This window comes from Embiotoca jacksoni, unplaced genomic scaffold (assembly GCF_022577435.1).
Source record: "Embiotoca jacksoni isolate LCO1_2020_lvr unplaced genomic scaffold, fEmbJac1.0.p SCAF_26, whole genome shotgun sequence".
NCBI classification, from domain to species: domain Eukaryota; kingdom Metazoa; phylum Chordata; class Actinopteri; family Embiotocidae; genus Embiotoca; species Embiotoca jacksoni.
In genome coordinates, this window is record NW_027185377.1 from 6,508,714 (window position 1) to 6,525,961 (window position 17,248).

The 17,248-nt window shown below is 49.5% G+C and overlaps 1 protein-coding gene across 7 annotated transcripts in view; it reads left to right on the top strand.

Annotated features, from left to right (window-relative positions):
• The window catches only part of ctbp2l (C-terminal binding protein 2, like), a 96,141-nt gene that overhangs the window by 67,483 nt on the left and 11,410 nt on the right, over positions 1–17,248 (top strand). For 5 of the 7 annotated variants that reach the window (XM_069160384.1, XM_069160383.1, XM_069160385.1 and 2 more), the window contains 3 exons: positions 9,941–10,095; positions 13,898–14,042; positions 16,075–16,281. In XM_069160384.1, the coding sequence (XP_069016485.1) occupies positions 9,941–10,095; positions 13,898–14,042; positions 16,075–16,281 (507 nt within the window). Of the gene's footprint in view, positions 1–618; positions 724–2,949; positions 4,885–9,940; positions 10,096–13,897; positions 14,043–16,074; positions 16,282–17,248 lie in introns of those variants that run through there. The other 2 variants (XM_069160387.1, XM_069160388.1) reach the window with 2 other exon arrangements.

Consider the following 17,248-nt stretch of genomic DNA (forward strand, 5'->3'; position numbering starts at 1 on the left):
AAAGGCAGGAGAAAAGAGCTGAAAAAGAGAGAGAGAGAGAGAGACACACAGTGAATAGATGTTGCGCAGCTGACAGCAGAGGAAGCGGCAGAGAGACTTTCCAGCCATCGCGTTCCCCGACCGCAGCCTTTTTCTTCCTGGAAGATAAAAAAAAAACAACCAAAAAAAAACCCGGACAAAAGCTTCTCCCCCCACCTTCTCCAACCCACTACCATCCGATCACCAGCACCGACCTCGGTGTGTGTGTGTGTGTGTGTGTGTGTGTGTGTGTGTGTGTGTGTGTGTGTGTGTGTGTGTGCGCACATAAGGACGCCGCGGGTGTATGCTGCTTTTCTCCCAGCCCTCAAAGGCATGGACTAAAGATGATGCAGCCGGGGGCTTAGTGAGAGCTCGCACCGCAGAAAACCCCTTCCCCTCACCAATAGGGCCCGACCGAGAGGAGCAACTCCGGGGGAAGGGGGAGGGGGGGCTGAAGGAGTAGAGGAGGAAGCGGAGGAGGAGGAGGAGGAGGAGAAGAAGCAGCGAGAGGGGGGGGGATACCCTCCTTGGATTATTGCAGAGGGTCTTCCACTTTCCCCCTTTTTTTTTTTTTTTTTTTTTTTTTTTTTGGTGTGTTTTTTTTTGTTTTGTTTGCTTTTTCCTCTCCGCTCGCCTCAACCGTCTTCTGTTCTCGCTGCGATGCATAGTCTTTAAACCGAAGAATGTGGAGACAACATTTTCCAGGCAAGCAGCATGTTTCCTGTTTTCTTTTCTGGATGTCTAATAAAGTCTGGCATGTGGGAGGTGGGAGGGAAGTAGGTGGATGGGGAGGGGTGTGTGTGTGTGTGTGTGTGTGTGTGTGTGTGTGTGTGTGTGTGTGGGGGGGGGGGGGTATGGATAAGAGGAGGGAAGAAATGTGTTACTGTGTGAGGGTGTGTGGGTGTGTGTGTGTGTGTGTGGGTGTGTGTTGTGTGGCCGGTAAGGTAGGCGAGTCGTCCCGTGTTGTCATTTCGCGGTCCGCCCGTCTTGTGCCACTGCACTTGGCTCACTTAGTTTTTTTTTTTGTTTTTTTTTTTTGCTGCCTCTGCGGTCTTGGGCTTCTGACCGAGCTCCGTAGCTCGGGGCAACGCCAGGGAATAAAAGAGCGGGAAAAAAAAAAAAAAAGCGGGAGGGGATGGGGGGGAGGTCCGGCGTGGTTGTGCCATGGACGCTGTTGACACCCGCTTTTGTCCCGTGGTGGAGTGTGGTGGGCCCCGGCCCGCCAGCGCACACAGAGGTTGCCATTTAAAACAGGCGTGCGCTCATTTTCTTGGCAGGGGGATGGATTGGTGTGGCGGGCAGCCGGGCGGTGACAGGGGTGGGGCACTGGCAGCGCGGGACAAGTGGCCTTTGTGTGCTACTTTTGGGGAAGTGAAGGGAGGGAAGGGCAGGGAGGAGGCTGCCAACAAAGGGTGCTTATACCCGCCCTCTTCGCCCGCTTCAACTCCCCCCTTCTCCTCCGCCACTACAACTCACGCAGTGACCTCGTGCTGTCACAGGCAGCTGAAGGGTTCGTGTGTGTGTGTGTGTGTGTGTGTGTGTGTGTGTGTGTGTGTGTAGTGTATATATGTAAGGAAGAGAAAAAGTAGTTAATGAGTAATTCAGCAGAAGTGTACCGCCTGGCACAACGCCATCCTAAATGTAAGGAAACTCCTGCGAGAATAAAAAACAAAAACAAAGCGTCGTTTGACCCAACATCTGTGCGTTCTGCCCAGCTGCTCCTTCGACCCCGCCGTCGAGCCCCCGGCACCTCACCAAGGTTGTGTGTCGGTTCCTGTTCGCGAGCTGCCGCATCCATAAAAGCGCATTCCCGTTGTGCCCGCGCTTTTCTCGCAGATCTCGCTTCGCCTCTCTCAACTCGTGCCTCTGCGAAAACGTCCGCTGCACGCAATTTAGGGGTTTGAGGTTGGAAGGGAGTTTAGTCGAACATGAATGTAATTCATTTGTCACTAACTGAAAAGTTGGTGTGGCTTTCTTATTTTTGCAACAACTTTATTTCTCCCAAACTACTCGCTAAAAACGCTGAAAGTGCAGATTCGTAGCTGTTACTTTTGTAAGCTTGTATTATTGCTTCAGTGTTCACACACACACACACACACACAAAAAGAGTCTAAACTGTCTGTTACACCACCAACACAACGTTTTCGCTAACTAAAAGAATAATTTCTCCCGCCGACCTGTAAAGTCACAGGTTACCCGTAAATATAAGATGATGTCAGAAGTTGTTTTTTCCCCTCTGGCCGAGCACGGATGCCAAATTGCAGTGAGGACATTAGCGAGACAACAGCCAAGTTTTTGTTCGGCCTTTGGGAAAGTTACTCTGAGAATTATCGTTAATTAGCACCAGCTGATAAAATCTACTGCTCGCTGCTATTTCTGTTGGGCATCCAGTGATGATTTATTATGAGGAAACCTGAATGTTTTGCATGTATTCACGCTAAGAAAAAGAGATTTCCGCCTGATCCGAGCTTGAATTTTTGAAGCTCGGTCAAAATGAAATCCCCGTCACGAGTAACCGCGCATCAACGCGACGTTTGCTTTATTAATTTGCAGGTGAAATGACTTTTCTTAAATGGCGACTTACGCCGCTCAATGTAGAGGTTGGTGAAAGGTTTCGGCTGCTTTGTCAAACTGGAAAACGGGCGAATCTCCCGCGGCCAAATTGTGCAAACCAGGCGGAGGCCACGTAACCGTATTATAGCCCCACTCATCCCCTCCGTGGCCCACCACCCGTACACAGCCTCCTCTTGTTGGACAGGCTGCCTGTGTTCACTATGGAGGGGATGTGGGTCATGTTTCAGCACAGTGGTGCTCAGTGTAGCACAGTAAATGGCCGTAGCTGTTGGCGGTCAGCGGCGGCGGCGGCCCCCACCCAACCTTGTTGTCAAGACGGAGCCACCTGCAAACAGCAGCTGGGGGGGGGGTTGCTAGGTAACCAGTGGCAGCAGATGATGATAGTATGGTGTAGGGCTCGTCTGTCTGTCTGTCTGTCTGTCTGTCTGTCTGTCTGTCTGTCTGTCTCCCGCCCGTTACAACTAAAGTGACTTCTCTGTCTGTTTTTCTTCGTTTCTCTCCTCTCCCCTTTTCTTTTCTCCCCTCGTGGCCACACGGCATCTCCTATTTTCCTCTTCCCCTCTTGTCCCTCTTCCCCCTCATTGGAGGCAACATTACACCGGCAGCCGAGGCCAGTGGGTAGGAAGAGACTCCCAGTTCCCTTCACCACATAATGGAAACTCTGGCCTCATCGCCCGGTGCGCTGCTCTGCTACGTCCTGCTGCCAGACTCTGACTAAGTGTTGCTGGCTCGGGACCCGCGGCCTTCCAGCCCGGGCCGAGTTCGGGTTCCACGAATATTTGTCTACACGAATGATTAGAATTAATACAGAGAAAGAAAAAAAAAAAAAAAAAAAAAAAGTGGAAAGATCCTGATTTTATATATTCAAGTAATCTACATCAAGTGGTTTTAAGCCTTTTCACTGGAGGCCTAGATTTCCAAAATAATTTTCATTGCGACCCAGTTCTCATTTTGGATAACTGGTGTGCATTCTAATTGAGAAAAACGTTCTGTTTTTAGACTGCTAACCGAGCTCACCACATTTTTATCGCAGGAATTTGGAAAAGAAAAAAAAGATACTAGTAACATAATATCAAGCAGCAGCGGATGCCATTAAAATAAATAATTTCAAGGCCGTTTCATCATCTTAAAACCCACATGCTAAATCTTTCTGAGCTTTTAGGAAGCAGGGAAGTTTCCTTTAGATATCACCATGTGGTATCATTACAAGTGAGTAGCTATCATGAAAGCGGTTCAAGGTCGTAGTTATTGAATTGCTCTGGTGTAAATCTGTGCAGTTAAACAGGCAGATGCATTTGTCATATCATGAGCAGATAATTATTTAGCAGCATGTACAGAAAGATCAGTGGGATGTGAACAATTATTCAATGAATCAATTAAATCGGTAGACAACAATTCAACTCGTATCGTAGTTAATTGAGTGCTTTTGGATTATTGGTCAAATTACACGGGCAAAGGGATGATTGGTTACTATTTTTGACATGTTATAGACAATGCAGTTTAATTAATTAGGAGGAAAAAAATAACTTGGGGAGATTAATCACCAGTGAAGAGAGTCATTAGTTGCAGCTCTACATCTGACAGAGTGTATCATTACACACGCCCAGCAGGGAGTGTGTATATGTGTGAGCGTGCGTTACGTGCATTTATTCCTTTGGCAGGTAAACCCCCAACAGCAGCTGCCTCCCTCAGTGAAAATTAACTCATCCCAAATCATCTCACACACACACACACACCCACACACACACACACACACACACACACACACACACACATTTGCGGCCTGGCAACAGTTTAGCAGCGAGCAGAGGAAGCGAGAACACAGAGGAAAGGAAATGAGGGGGATTAATTAATGGAGGAGTGAAATTAAGAGCACTCTCCCTCCTGTAGTTTCTGACATGACCCCTTTAACCAAACCTCTCTCTCCCCCCCCCTCCTCCCTCCACCCCATCCCACTGCCCTCGTCGTCGAGTGTGTGTCCTCCTCTCGTCTCTCTGCTCGAGTCAGATTCTCGGGTTGTTTTGTTGTCAGGTGGCCAGCGGCTGCTTCAGGCTCCTGCGCTGCCGCCGACCTGCCGGGAAACCTCTGCTTCATTCCTGCGAGTTGCCTCTGACAAGGTGTTGCGGCGCTGTTAAAAAAAAAACAAAAAAAAAAACACAAGAGAGCTGAGAGAGCGCTCGTCACCGGGGGAGGTTGAAAGCTTGTTTCCATGGATCTCGGTGCATCTCGGTGAGATTGTAACCATCCGAAGAGTTACATCTAAACAGAGATTAAAGATGAACACATCTGAAGGTGACAGCGAATCCTACTTTGGAGAAATGTGCCGATCGCTGCGCGGGCATGAAATTGTTTAATAGTTAATAGCAAAGGTGGATCTCAAACAGGTCAGGAGGGATTTTTTTTTTTTTTTTAAAAAGCTTGTTTACGCGCAGTTTGCAGGTCAAAACGTCCTTGGTATCCAGCTTAAAATTTGGATAAATTTAATTGAATAAACAGCTCACATAAAACAGTTTTAACAGTATTTAAATGACTAGATTTCGACATGTATTTGCTTTAATGTGGAATATAGTAATTCAAATAGTCCGACTTGGACCTGAAGTACATGCAAAGATATTTCGTTGTATGTAGCTAATTTAAATGTGTAAATTGTATTTCTACATAATTATCAGAAACTATTTTAGATGCACAAACCCCAGGCTGTTAAGTTTCACCGCAGAGAGGGAAGGTGCTGATAAGGGTGTTATGAACGTGTCACTTATCAGAATCAGGTGTGTTGGTGGTGGTGTTGGTGGTGGTGGTGGTGGTATTGGTGTTGGTGGTGGTGTATGTGGTGGTGGGGGAGGTGCGATTGGTGGTGGTGTATGTGGTGTGGGTGTATGTGGTGGTGGTGGTGGTGGTGTTGGTGGTGGTGGTGTGCCGCTGACAGACCCCGGTGGTTCCGGTCGAGACTGGTTTGATGTACATGCTGTCAGCCCACCGCAAGGGGAGTGTTGCCTGTCGCCTCCCCTGCTTCTCCACTGCCCGAATACATCATCTCCTCTCCATCAAAAATCAGCAGAGTGAGAATCAATCTGTCACGCGGGAGGACACGCGCGCACAAAACACGCGCCTGCCTCGGCTCGCGGGAAGACGGAGCGACGCGCCGGGGAAGAAAACGGTTAGAAAAAAAAAAAAGGAAGAGAGGGAATGACAGTTGAGGTGAGAGAACGACGGAGGAAGGAGGGGCGGTGATCGCTGAAAGACAGCCGAGGGACGATAGCAGAGGTCGGGGGAGGGAGGGGAGGGGAGGGACGGACGGAGGGAGGGGAGGGGAGGGGAGGGGAGGGAATTACGTGAAAATGGAGATAAAGGAAAGAGAATCGGATACACGGTGTGAGCAAACGGGGCGAGACACGAGCAGAAAAAGAAGAGGAGTTTGTCAGGAGATGCTATCAAACGGGGGGGGGGGGGGTGGGGGGATCCTTCGAACATGCAACACGGCGGAGGACACTGCGAAACGTAACGGAGGACGAGTCGGCGAGAGGGAGACTTAAAGAGTAAGAGACCGAAAGGTCAGAGAGACACCGAGAACCCCCCCCCCCCCCCCCCCCCCCCACCAGCGGATGATTCATGGAGTTCAAGCCTGTCTTAACTTCTGCCCGAGGGTTTGACGCATTCCCGCCAACCGCTCTCCTCCCCTGCCGCTCCACGCGCAGCTTCCCTCACCTTGCGCTGCACACCCACCGCCGTCCACAGTCGTCAGGACGCGAGTATCCGCTGGTTAGGTGAAGCTGGGAGGAGGTTAGCAGCGTCGTGTCTGTTTTCCGCGACTCCGACAGAACCCCTTAATCAACGCTTTTGATATTACCTTTCGATTAAATCGCTCGCGCGATATGGACGGGGTTACTTCAATCAGTTGCGCAGCCCGATTGCTTGAGTGGTGTTTTTTAAAAAAAAAATTTTTAGCTTGTTATTTTGAATTTGCACATTGTCTTGAGCAAACAATTTCTAATGAAGACTCTTTACCCGAAAGGCCTCAATCGGAGGCAGTGGAAGTCAGCCGTAGCTGATGAGGAAAGAACAACTGGCGACTAAGTACCGCAAATCGAAGCGAATGTTACCGGTTGTAGTGGATGTGGGACTGTTTGTCAACACGTAGACACGTTTTATTCACAGCTGCATCGGTCATTGTGGCTTTACGTGTTCGTCTGCCCTCTAGTGGTGAGAAAACAACAACAACAACAACAAAAAAATGCTCCGCTAAAATCTTTCGCCGCATTGTGTTTGTGTTACCTTTTGCAAATCCATGCATAAAGTGGATACAGACTGTGGGGATGGAGCTAATAAGTAGGTGTTGTATCACTCTTACAATTAATGGGTTAATTGCTTAATTAACTAACAGCTCCTGGTGATGTCTTGAAAAATGCCCCAAGACTCAAAGATTTTCAGTTTACAGTTATATATATAAAAAAAGAAAAAAGAGGAAAACAGATAATTCTCATGTTTGACGAGATGGAACTGGTGATTTTTATTTATTATTTTATTTTGTTTGATTAATGCTTAGTTATCAGACTTTTTTTTTTATTTCATTTTCTGTTAACAGATTGATCAGCTGAGGATTTCAGTGCGTGCGCGCAGACCCCTAATTACACGAGAGCGCGCGCTCACGCTCTCGCCGGTTTGGTGCGACGCTCTCGGCCGCTGCTGCCCAGTCTGTACCAGATGCCGCCATTAATATTCAACGAGCTGTCGCTCGCAGGCGAGGCGCAGACAGCCGAGTTGCCACGCCTCACCTTTTTTCCCCCCGCCGTCACGTCACCTGTCTTGAACAGGCAGTGCTGATAAGTAGGTAGGAAGCAACGGCGGCGGCTGATAGTGGGCTTGCGTGGGTGAGGAGGAGGAGGAGGAGGAGGAGGAGGAGGAGGAGGGAAGGTGGCTCTCAGGAGAGAAATATCTCCTCTCCGCCCTCTGCACCGCAAGTGTAAGGAGGATACGGGGCGTTTGCGCCTCCCGACCTCAACTCTCGGCGCAGATGCCGGCGGTGCCAAAAATAAAGTGCATTAAAACTGGCAGCCAAAGCCTGTTAAGTGATCACCATGACAACAGGCGGAAGGCACAGGGAGACGGCACCTCCGCTTGCGATCCTCCTCCTGATCCTACCGAGGCTGCACTGCTGGACTGGACTGCCCCGCTTTCTGTCAGCTGGGCTTTCTCTGCGTCTCTGCTGTCGTTCATGCGCTCTCTTCCTCCTTTCATCCTCTTCCTCCTCTCTGATAACGTCTCCCGGGAGCTCTTCAGGCTAACAAGGAGTGTTTAGTCTGTTTTTTTAAAAAAAAAAAAATTTTTTAATGCATGCTCATTTTACATTTTAATTTCACTCCTCTCTCTATTTTTTTCCCCCCTCTCCCCCTCCCACCTGTTTGTATTTTTCCCTGCCGTGCCCGCCCGTCTGTGCGACGGCCACGCGCAACTCTCACTGCCTTAAATCTCCTAATCTCACCTTTATCTGGCCTAATCAGCCTCCTCTGATGCTGTAATCCCAAAGAGCATGTCCCTAATGAGCCCTCCTCCACCTCTCCCCTGCTTTCCCTCTCCTCCGCCCTTACGACGTCATCGTAATCTTCGGGATCACTTTAAGCGCACAAAGATGTACACACACATGCACGCGTGCGCCGATTGAGGTCACACGTACGCGTCCAGATACAGATCTCGCTGCAGCAAGCCGAAGGAGAGTCGCAAAACACACGATAAGAAAAGGTGATGTCACGAAATCACACGGCAGCGTCCACGGGGGGGAGCTGTCTGCCGCGGGGGCTCCTCCGGCCTGACTTTTGGCCTGTTTTCGTCAGCGTGGACGGACCCAGGGCTGCCGACTGTGAGAAAAGAGCTTGACCCGAGCGGTGTTAGGGCGCAAGGCACTAAGCAGGGGGAACAGCTGCTTTTCTTCCTCGGGTCCGTCCGTCCGTCCGTCCGTCCACGAGGCCGGCCCCGGAGCCGCGCCGCCGCCCGGGAAGCAGCATGAATATTGATGCCCCTCACTTGTTAACGTTGTATGAAAGCAGGGCTGGTAATTGTCTGTCTTCTCGGCGCGACACGCCGTCTTCAGTGGGGATGTGTTAGAAGGTCGGCCCACCGGGGAGGCCGCTCGGCTCTCCTCGACTTTCTTCGCTTTAAGTGAGAAAAGTGGCGAGAGGGAAGGAGAGGGAGTCGAGCGGAGACGGAACCAGAGTTGCGACTCGCGCTCCGTCGAGCGCGCTGCGGCGCAGATGCGAGCTGGCTGCGGGTTCGTTCGGGGCTCGTCGCGTTTTCTCTCACGCTCCCCCGTTTCAGTGACACGTTGCTCTTTTGAGGCAGGGCGGCAGAGAAGCTCATTTCTAAAGGTGTAGCACGCAGTGTCCCCCCCCTCCACCCGTCTGTTCCCCAGCTGCTGGTTCCACTCTCGCGGACGCAAATGAAGGATCCTCGCCTTTGAACTGAGTAATGAGGACAACCATACTCGCTGTGCGGTTATCATATGGACACACGAGGGAATATGTCCCTCCTCTTATGATGGAGTGCATACATGCATTTGGGTGTGCTCCTGCATGCAGTACAAAGTTTATTCTTATCTACTTGCATTCATGTATGTGTGTGTGTGTGTGTGTGTGTGTGTGTGTGTGTGTGTGTGTGTGTGTGTGTGTGTGTGTGTGTGTGTGTGTGTGTGTGTGTGTGAGAGTGTGTGTGTCTGGGAGTCGTAAAACCGAGAGGATTCCTGTAAGTGAGGCTGTGGTCTAATCCAGTCTTGAGTAGGTGCATTGATTTATTGAGCAACGCTTGTTAGTTCGGAGAATCCTCGCTTCCCGCTATATTCTAATCAGCTCGTGTGCACATGCGCGCGCGCACACACACACACACACACACACACACACACACACACACACACACACACACACGCACACACACAGTAGGTAATTATCATCCGCGTCTTTTATTTTTCGAGAAAAGAGTGATGAATTGAATGCAGCTGGCAGGAGAGAGAAACTTTTTTGAATACTCGAGGAGAATTTTTTCCAAGTTCTGCAAAGTACGAGGTTTTGCAGTTGCACTATTTCTGTTTGCATTATGTATTTTTATTAGTATAATCTTTCTTAATACTGTTTACACGCGTCTCTCACATTCTTCACCGTGTCCTCCACGATCCCTTTAAACATAGATCTTCAATACAGCAGAAAAATTACACTTCACAAACACAGCCGCGGCGCGTCCTTCCCGAAATCACTCGCGCGTGAACTGACGAGGTTTTGTTGTGCAAATCGCATCGAAACAAAATATCCTGTTTGGCCCTGAATAATCTTCCCTCTTTTTCTCCATCCACCCCCCCCCCCCCCAGGTATTCGGCCCCAAATCATGAACGGGCCGATGCATCCGCGCCCCCTGGTGGCGCTGCTGGACGGGCGTGATTGCACCGTGGAGATGCCCATCCTGAAAGACTTAGCAACCGTTGCCTTCTGCGATGCCCAGTCCACGCAGGAGATTCACGAGAAGGTAGAAAAAAAACAAGAAAAAAAACACACACACACACACACACACGAGTACTCGCTCACACACGGAGCGCTTCGCTCCCCCACCTCCCACCTCCCACCCCGACTCCACATCAGAGCAGCTGAGAGTTGATGGAGAGACGGAAGCTGCCACTCACTCTTTCTTTTTCTATCACAGGGCCCATACGTGAAGCACGTCGTATCGGCATCGTGCACACTTGCCAGTTAAAATACAGCGGCTTCATTATGAGTTAATGTCACTTTGTGACACGGAGGGCGATGCCTATATCAGTGCCATTGTTCTAATAGAGAGTCTTGTATGGCGGGGATGCGGTGTAATTACATTGGCTTGCAGAGGCTCTTTATTGCTTTTTATGCAGCGCCGCGGCTGCAAAACAATATATGGCCACGGAGATGGGTATCACCCAAGTGCTATCTCTCCATCTGCAGACAGAGTGAGAGCCACTACGTCTTTCCTCTCGCTGTTTTTATGAAAATGGGACATATTAAAAAAGAAGCATTTGCATAGAGATCAATTCAATCAAAGACCTTGGGCGGTTGAGGAGAAGGGAGGAGCGGGAGCTTTTTGTTTGTTTTAACACGGCCTTATCAGGGAAAACATGATTGTAATGTGCACCTCGCCAGCATATTCAGCAGTTCGCAGTAATAACTTGCAGTCTAGATACCCAGAGGGGCGGTATAGATTGAAAACGTCCAATCTCTTCTTTCCGCGGCGCGGACGCGGGCGGAGATGCGTCGCCGATAAACTCCGGGAGTTTCAGGATGACGTTGTCACCGGCCGCCACACTCCCTCCTCACACAAAACCGGGCAGCGCAGAAACTTACGGCGAAGACTGGCCGAGGGCGGAAAATGGAAACGGCCCTGAGGTTCCGCCGGGCCTTCCGTCCGGTAAGCCCTTATTCCTCGGGCGACGGGGGACATGATAAGACGCCGCAGGCGAATACCGATCGCGATCGAGTTACGGCGCCGCTTCAGGGAGGCCGAATCCCGCGTGCGGCACCTGCGCCGCGACATCATCATCATCATCCAAGGTCAATGATCCCTTGTCTTCGTCACAGCTGCCGCACGTCGCACTCACACGTGGCTTGTAAAAAAGTTGGATGACGGCCCACGTGGCACAGATTCAACATTGGTCTATTACCTCGTGCGCCGCCTGACCCGATGGCGGCGCTGAGCTCGGCGCCGCAGCTAACGACCGTCGATGTAAGCGCACGCGCGCTCGTGTGACGTGTCGGTGTTTTGTTTTTTTTTTTTTTTGTTCAGTTAAATGTTTTAGCTCTAAAATGGAGTAAAAAATCTTTTAAATTTGCTGATCTTATCCGACCGATAATCCAAAACAGCAGAGTTATAAAACGGACAAGAGCAAATCCTCACATTTGAAAAGTCGGAACCGGCAAACACATTACAAACTGCTACTTTAACTAAAAGTTGTCAAATAATGTACGATTTATTTTCATGAAAAAATACGCCGCATCGTTTTTGGTTTTTTTTTTCAACAAAATGACTGCGGCACCTGCTCCTCTGAAAAACTCAACATATCGATTTCAACTTTTGCTTTCTCAATAAATTCAACAAACATGGACACGACGTTAATTACAGAATTCTTAAGGCGTTGAAAGGTGAATTCTGGACGGAGCGAGGCCGACGGTTTCCGCCTGTTTCTGAGCTTGAGCCTGCAGGCTCGCTCGCTTCAGTATTCGTCGCTGTGGCGGTGAGAGCAGCGTGAATGTCTGCGTCACAAAGCAAATCGACATATATCCGAACATTTGTATTCTTTTAAGTCCGCATATTCACTTTTACTTTGCTTTTATTTACGCTTACTTTTCTTTCTTTTGAACGGTCTTCTCCCTTTTCCTCAAACCTCTGCTTCAGGCTGCCGCTGAGGTCGATTTGACAGGTGCCGCGCTTTCGCCGCGACCCGCTTAAAGAAACACTCATTCTGCCGCCGCGCTCGCCTCGTCAGGGAAGTCCCGGGCGTCGTGACAAACGATAGATCCTGGAAGGCAGCGAGGATTTGGTTTTACAGCGGAGAGGGAGGAGATGGTTTCGGTCAGAGTTTCCGTTAGAACAAACTGCGTTCACCGCTCAAACTTCATCTTTCCGCAGCTCAAAAACAACACGAGGCCTTCGGGCTCGGCCCGGAAGGAGAAAATCTCCCGCGCGCGCGCGTGTGTGTGTGTGTGTGTGTGTGTGTGTGTGTGTGTGTGTGTGTGTGTGTGTGTGTGTGTGTGTGTGTGTGCGTGTGCGTGCGCGAGGAGCGCTTTTAACCTTGAACTCGTATCTGGGAGGCCCGGCCGGGACGCGGCTCTAATAAAAGCAGTATGGAAATTCGCAGCTAATCTACTAATCACGGGAAAGCTAATGCAGTTTGGCTGGAGGTGAATGTGGAGCTGTTATTTGGGCGCTGACAGGGGCGGTGGCTGATACTGAAGGAGGGGGGGGGAATAGTTTAGATCCACATCACGCTGAATCACGGGCCGGGTCACCTTGTCCGTGTTAATAGGCAGAGGAGCCGTGTTTTACAGTGACGGCCCTCCTGAGGTGACGGGACTTTGTTTTGTATTTGCTTGTTTGTTAAAAAGAGGAAACAACAAAGATTTAAGCGACGGAAGGAAAGTTAATTCCCTATTAAGAGGAAAAAGGTATTTGAGTCAAACTGAACGGTGTCGCCGCGCGGTTTCTTACACCGCACTGCACGACTTGTTAGTCCCGCAGTGTGGCGGGGACGTTACCCTTTCTTAAGGTGAATGAATCAGTTTATTCCACGTCCATTTCTTTCCACAGCGGATTGGATCAGTCGGGCAGCAGCTCCAATTAAAACAAATCGGTGTGTCGTTTCGAGACGATGCGGAAATGACAGATTCTGTTTTGGAGAAGGAGCTTTCCGTTTTCAGTTTGCCACGTTGAATCCCAAATACATCTTAAAAGCAGAGGTCTGGCCCAGGCTTTTAGATCTGTACGCCGTACGATAGCGCGGACGAAATATCTCACAAAAACATGTTTTTAGGGTAAAAAAAAAAAAAGAAAAAGGATGTGGAACGTAGAAGGAGATCCCTCGTCTAGGAGTGTTGACGGCCATGCAGTCGACGCTGCGTGTAAAAGCTACACAATTGTAAAACACTTTTAACGTGTATAGAAACAAAAATACAGTTCACGATCATAAAATCACAAATGCGTGGGTGTTTTGTCATTTCGGTTTGGATCGGTCTCAAACTGTGTTTTGCCTTCTTGTCACGTGTGTCAGTAAAGATTATGTTAATTGCAGGCGTAAATAGTTCCAGAAGTATTCAGAGTACGGCGCTGTATTCCTTTCAGCCGCTACACGCTACCGCATCTTGAGATTTTCCCTGCGCCCCAGTGGGCGTCTCGACCTCTCTGTCCAGTCAATTTCCCCGATCCTTTGTCCATAAACACCCTCGGGGTCCGAGTGTAATTGTGATGACCGCGCAGAACGGGACAATGCACTGGCTTGTTTCCGCTCGCAGGTCTGTAAACGGACAACGCGTCGACTGCTGCCGGCGAAACACGCGACGTCGGTACTTCCTCTCGCCGCGAACTCATAAACGTTGTCTTAAGAGTCGTGCGAGACATGTGATTTTCAGGAATGCGATCTTGTGATTGTCATGGGGTTTTCCCATGAACTCAAATGGACTGATAGCCATTTTGTTGCACGGCCCGTAATGAATGAACGAACGGCAAAGGGATTCAACCGAAGGGGGACAGATTATTGAGGCGAAGCACTTGTCGTCGTCACTTCAGATCGTGTGAACGTGTTTGTCTGCAGGTGCTGAATGAGGCAGTGGGAGCCATGATGTACCACACCATCACCCTGACCAGAGAGGACCTGGAAAAGTTCAAAGCTCTACGCATCATCATCCGCATCGGCAGCGGCTACGACAACATCGACATCAAGGCCGCAGGAGAGCTGGGTACGAACTCTCCAAACAAACAGTCACTAATAAACCGTCGAATGTAACCTGTGCGATACACGGCGTCACTGCTGCAAGTATCGCAGGAGACGAGTAGAAACGGGACAGAAGGATAATATCTGTATTTTGCCAGGTGCTGCATGTTGTGTATTTCCTTTGGACCTTCGCCACGTGTCTTGTTTTATGGCCTCGTACACCGTTAAGAGATTTTGCTCGCGTTAGTGGCTGCGATGAGGGAGAGGTGTTAACGTCGACGCGGTCGTGAAATTTCAGGTGGCGATAAATCGTCAAACAAATAACTGCGACGGAGGACCGGCAGCGCCACCTCGGCTTCCTCGGTCGGTCGACGTATCTTCCGCTGCGGGCGATTGTGGGTCAGAACATCCGGAGATGCGCGCTCGCCTGCATACTGCAAAATACCTCCCGGTATTTTATTTATTTATTTATTTTTTTTTGCCACACTACATTTCACATCCTAAAGTTTTGGGGATATTTGGAACAACAGAGTAGGTCATTAAAAAAAAAAAAAAAAAAAAAAAGCGCCAGTTAAACTTCAAACGGTGAAAAAAAAAAAAAAAAACGACATGAAACGTTTCCGTTAGTTTCATCCAGCTGTTTTTTACAGACGTGAATGGAAACCATTCTCACAATTATGCAAATGAATGACATTTACGCTCAAAATCATTGCCAATCAGGCAATTATGTAATAATTGTGACCGGCCCTAACGATGCCTCGGGCGCGTCCGTTCAGATTTAGGTGAACCTGAAGTGGAGCCGCCTCGGACGCCGCGTGTTCAGCCGCTTCCTCGTTTTCGCCGCGCGGGGTGACGTCGGCGGCTGGATTCGGCGTGACGCGCCGCCGCGAGCCAGAACGTTCAAAGAGACGGAAAGAGCGAAAGACAGAGGAGGAGGAGAGTTCAGTTTTCTCTCTGAACCGCCGCCCGGGCTTATATCAGCAGGCTGGTGGCTCAAACAGCTCTCGCAGTTGACAAAGCTGCCATTTCCCTGCCAATACGAGATACTGTGTCTAACTGCCACCCACTCACGGAAGGCGCGCTCTTGCCTCGCGAACGCAGGAGTCAAAAGCTATCGTGCCCGGAGAAGCCGGCGCTGATATGACGGCTGTTCTCGGGGAGAAGAAAAGGGGCCATTGATTGAGCGGGCTCCGGCTATTTTTTGCTGTCCAGAGACGGCTGTGCTGTTACTCCGAGATACAGAGTGGGATGAGGACATTAGAGGAGAGCGAGGGCAGGCAGGAGTGCTTAAGTGTTAGAGTGGAGAGAGAGAGAGAGAGAGAGAGAGGAAAAAAAACCAAAAAAAAAACGAGTGTTGTTGGAGGAAAGGCAAGGTAACACAACGAGGTCGGAGGTTTAAATCGCCTGAAGGCAACAGAATGATCAACATTCTGCTGCGTGAGATCTTAACAGAAAGAGTCTCAAACTTTCGGTGTTTTACATATCTACGTCGGTATTGTTTTAACTTTTAGAGGATGCCCGTTATGACGATGTGATGTTGCCTAAACGAGGTCTTAAACTTTTGGTTTCATTTGCGTTTAAACCTTTTTCTTTTTCTCTCCTCTGGCCTTCAGCATCGATTTGAGGATTTTACATGAGACAGGATGTAGTTTTTGGGGCCTGGCAGGCAGTTGATTCTCTCGTTGGCCTGAGTTTACTCATATCTCCCTTTACTGGATGTCTATAAACTGATGATGCTGTTTATATTCAGTGAAGTCATCAGGAGTTTAAAATTCAATTAAAGGAATTATAATATTGACTTTTTTTTTTTAGCCACGAACTGAATTAATTATGCGATAAATCTTATCATCTCGCTGTCAGACGTTCTCAGATCCGAGTCGCCGCTTTATTTTATGCATTGATGTTTTAAATGCATTTTTTTTTTTCTTCTCCTCTTCCCGTTTCCTCGCTGTTGGTGTTGTTGTGATTGTAAAGTGTTCTGGGACCATGTTGCGCAGTGATTTTTTTTTTTACATTTAAATTGAAACCGTTTTGCTCTCCGTGTGCTTTTTCTTCAGGCATCGCTGTGTGCAACATTCCCTCGGCAGCCGTGGAGGAGACGGCGGACTCCACCCTGTGCCACATCCTCAACCTCTACCGGCGGAACACCTGGCTCTACCAGGCTCTCCGGGAAGGCACGCGGGTCCAGAGCGTGGAGCAGATCCGGGAGGTGGCGTCCGGCGCCGCGCGCATCCGCGGCGAAACCCTGGGCCTCATCGGTTTTGGTGAATATCACTTATTCGGTTATTTACTCCCGTCTGTTTTTCCATTTCTGCTTCCAGTTTCTTCCCCTTCCCTCTGACTTTCATCGTGTTTTTTTTTTTCATTCGCTGCCTTCCCCTCTAGTGTTTTCATATCCTCTCACCGCTCAGCGTGCCTTCTGTTTCCCTGCTCTGATAAGGTTATTTTTCTTCCTCCGCCCGTCCCTCAGATTATCTCAAGGTTGCCTGTTTCGCCTCCCTCCGGGCCGACTTCCTTTCTCTGCCACACTGTTCTCTCATCCCACCGCTCTAATGCTCACCATTATATCTCTATTATTCTCTCTTGTTCTGTTTTCCACTCTTCTTCTCTGTCACTGTGGTCCCCCGACATCTTGGCCTGCCATAATCAGGCCTCATGGCAGACTGTGATTCTGCCTCTGTGTGTGTGTATCTGTGTCTCTCACATTGTGTTTCCCCTCTGTGCACCTGTTTCACTGCCGAGTGTGTGTGTGTGTGTGTGTGTGTGTGTGTGTGTGTGTGTGTGTGCGTGTGCGTGTGTGTGTGTGTGTGTGTGTGTGCGCGTGTGCGTGCGTCATTCTGCCCTGTCTCAACATCACTGGGCTGACAGATGCTCTGTTTTCTCACAAGCCACCTTATCTCTGTGTCCACATACACTCCCTGCACACACACACACACACACACACACACACACACACACACACACACACACACACACCCTTACAGGTCCCAGACAGATGCCTAGACTTAATGTGCCTGAACAGCAGGTCCTGGCAGGGAAAATGTCCCCCCGAATCTCTCTCTTTCTCACCCATTCCTCCCACCTCCAGCCTCCTCCTGCTTGAGCCATCTCCAAAACAATGTCCATTGTCAGTGGGAGGTTGGGGAGAGCTCTGGCCTCCTGGTGTTTGTTTGTAGGACTCTGCACACACGGCCAGCTGCACAACTCTGGGGAAAAAAGAAAAAAAAAAAA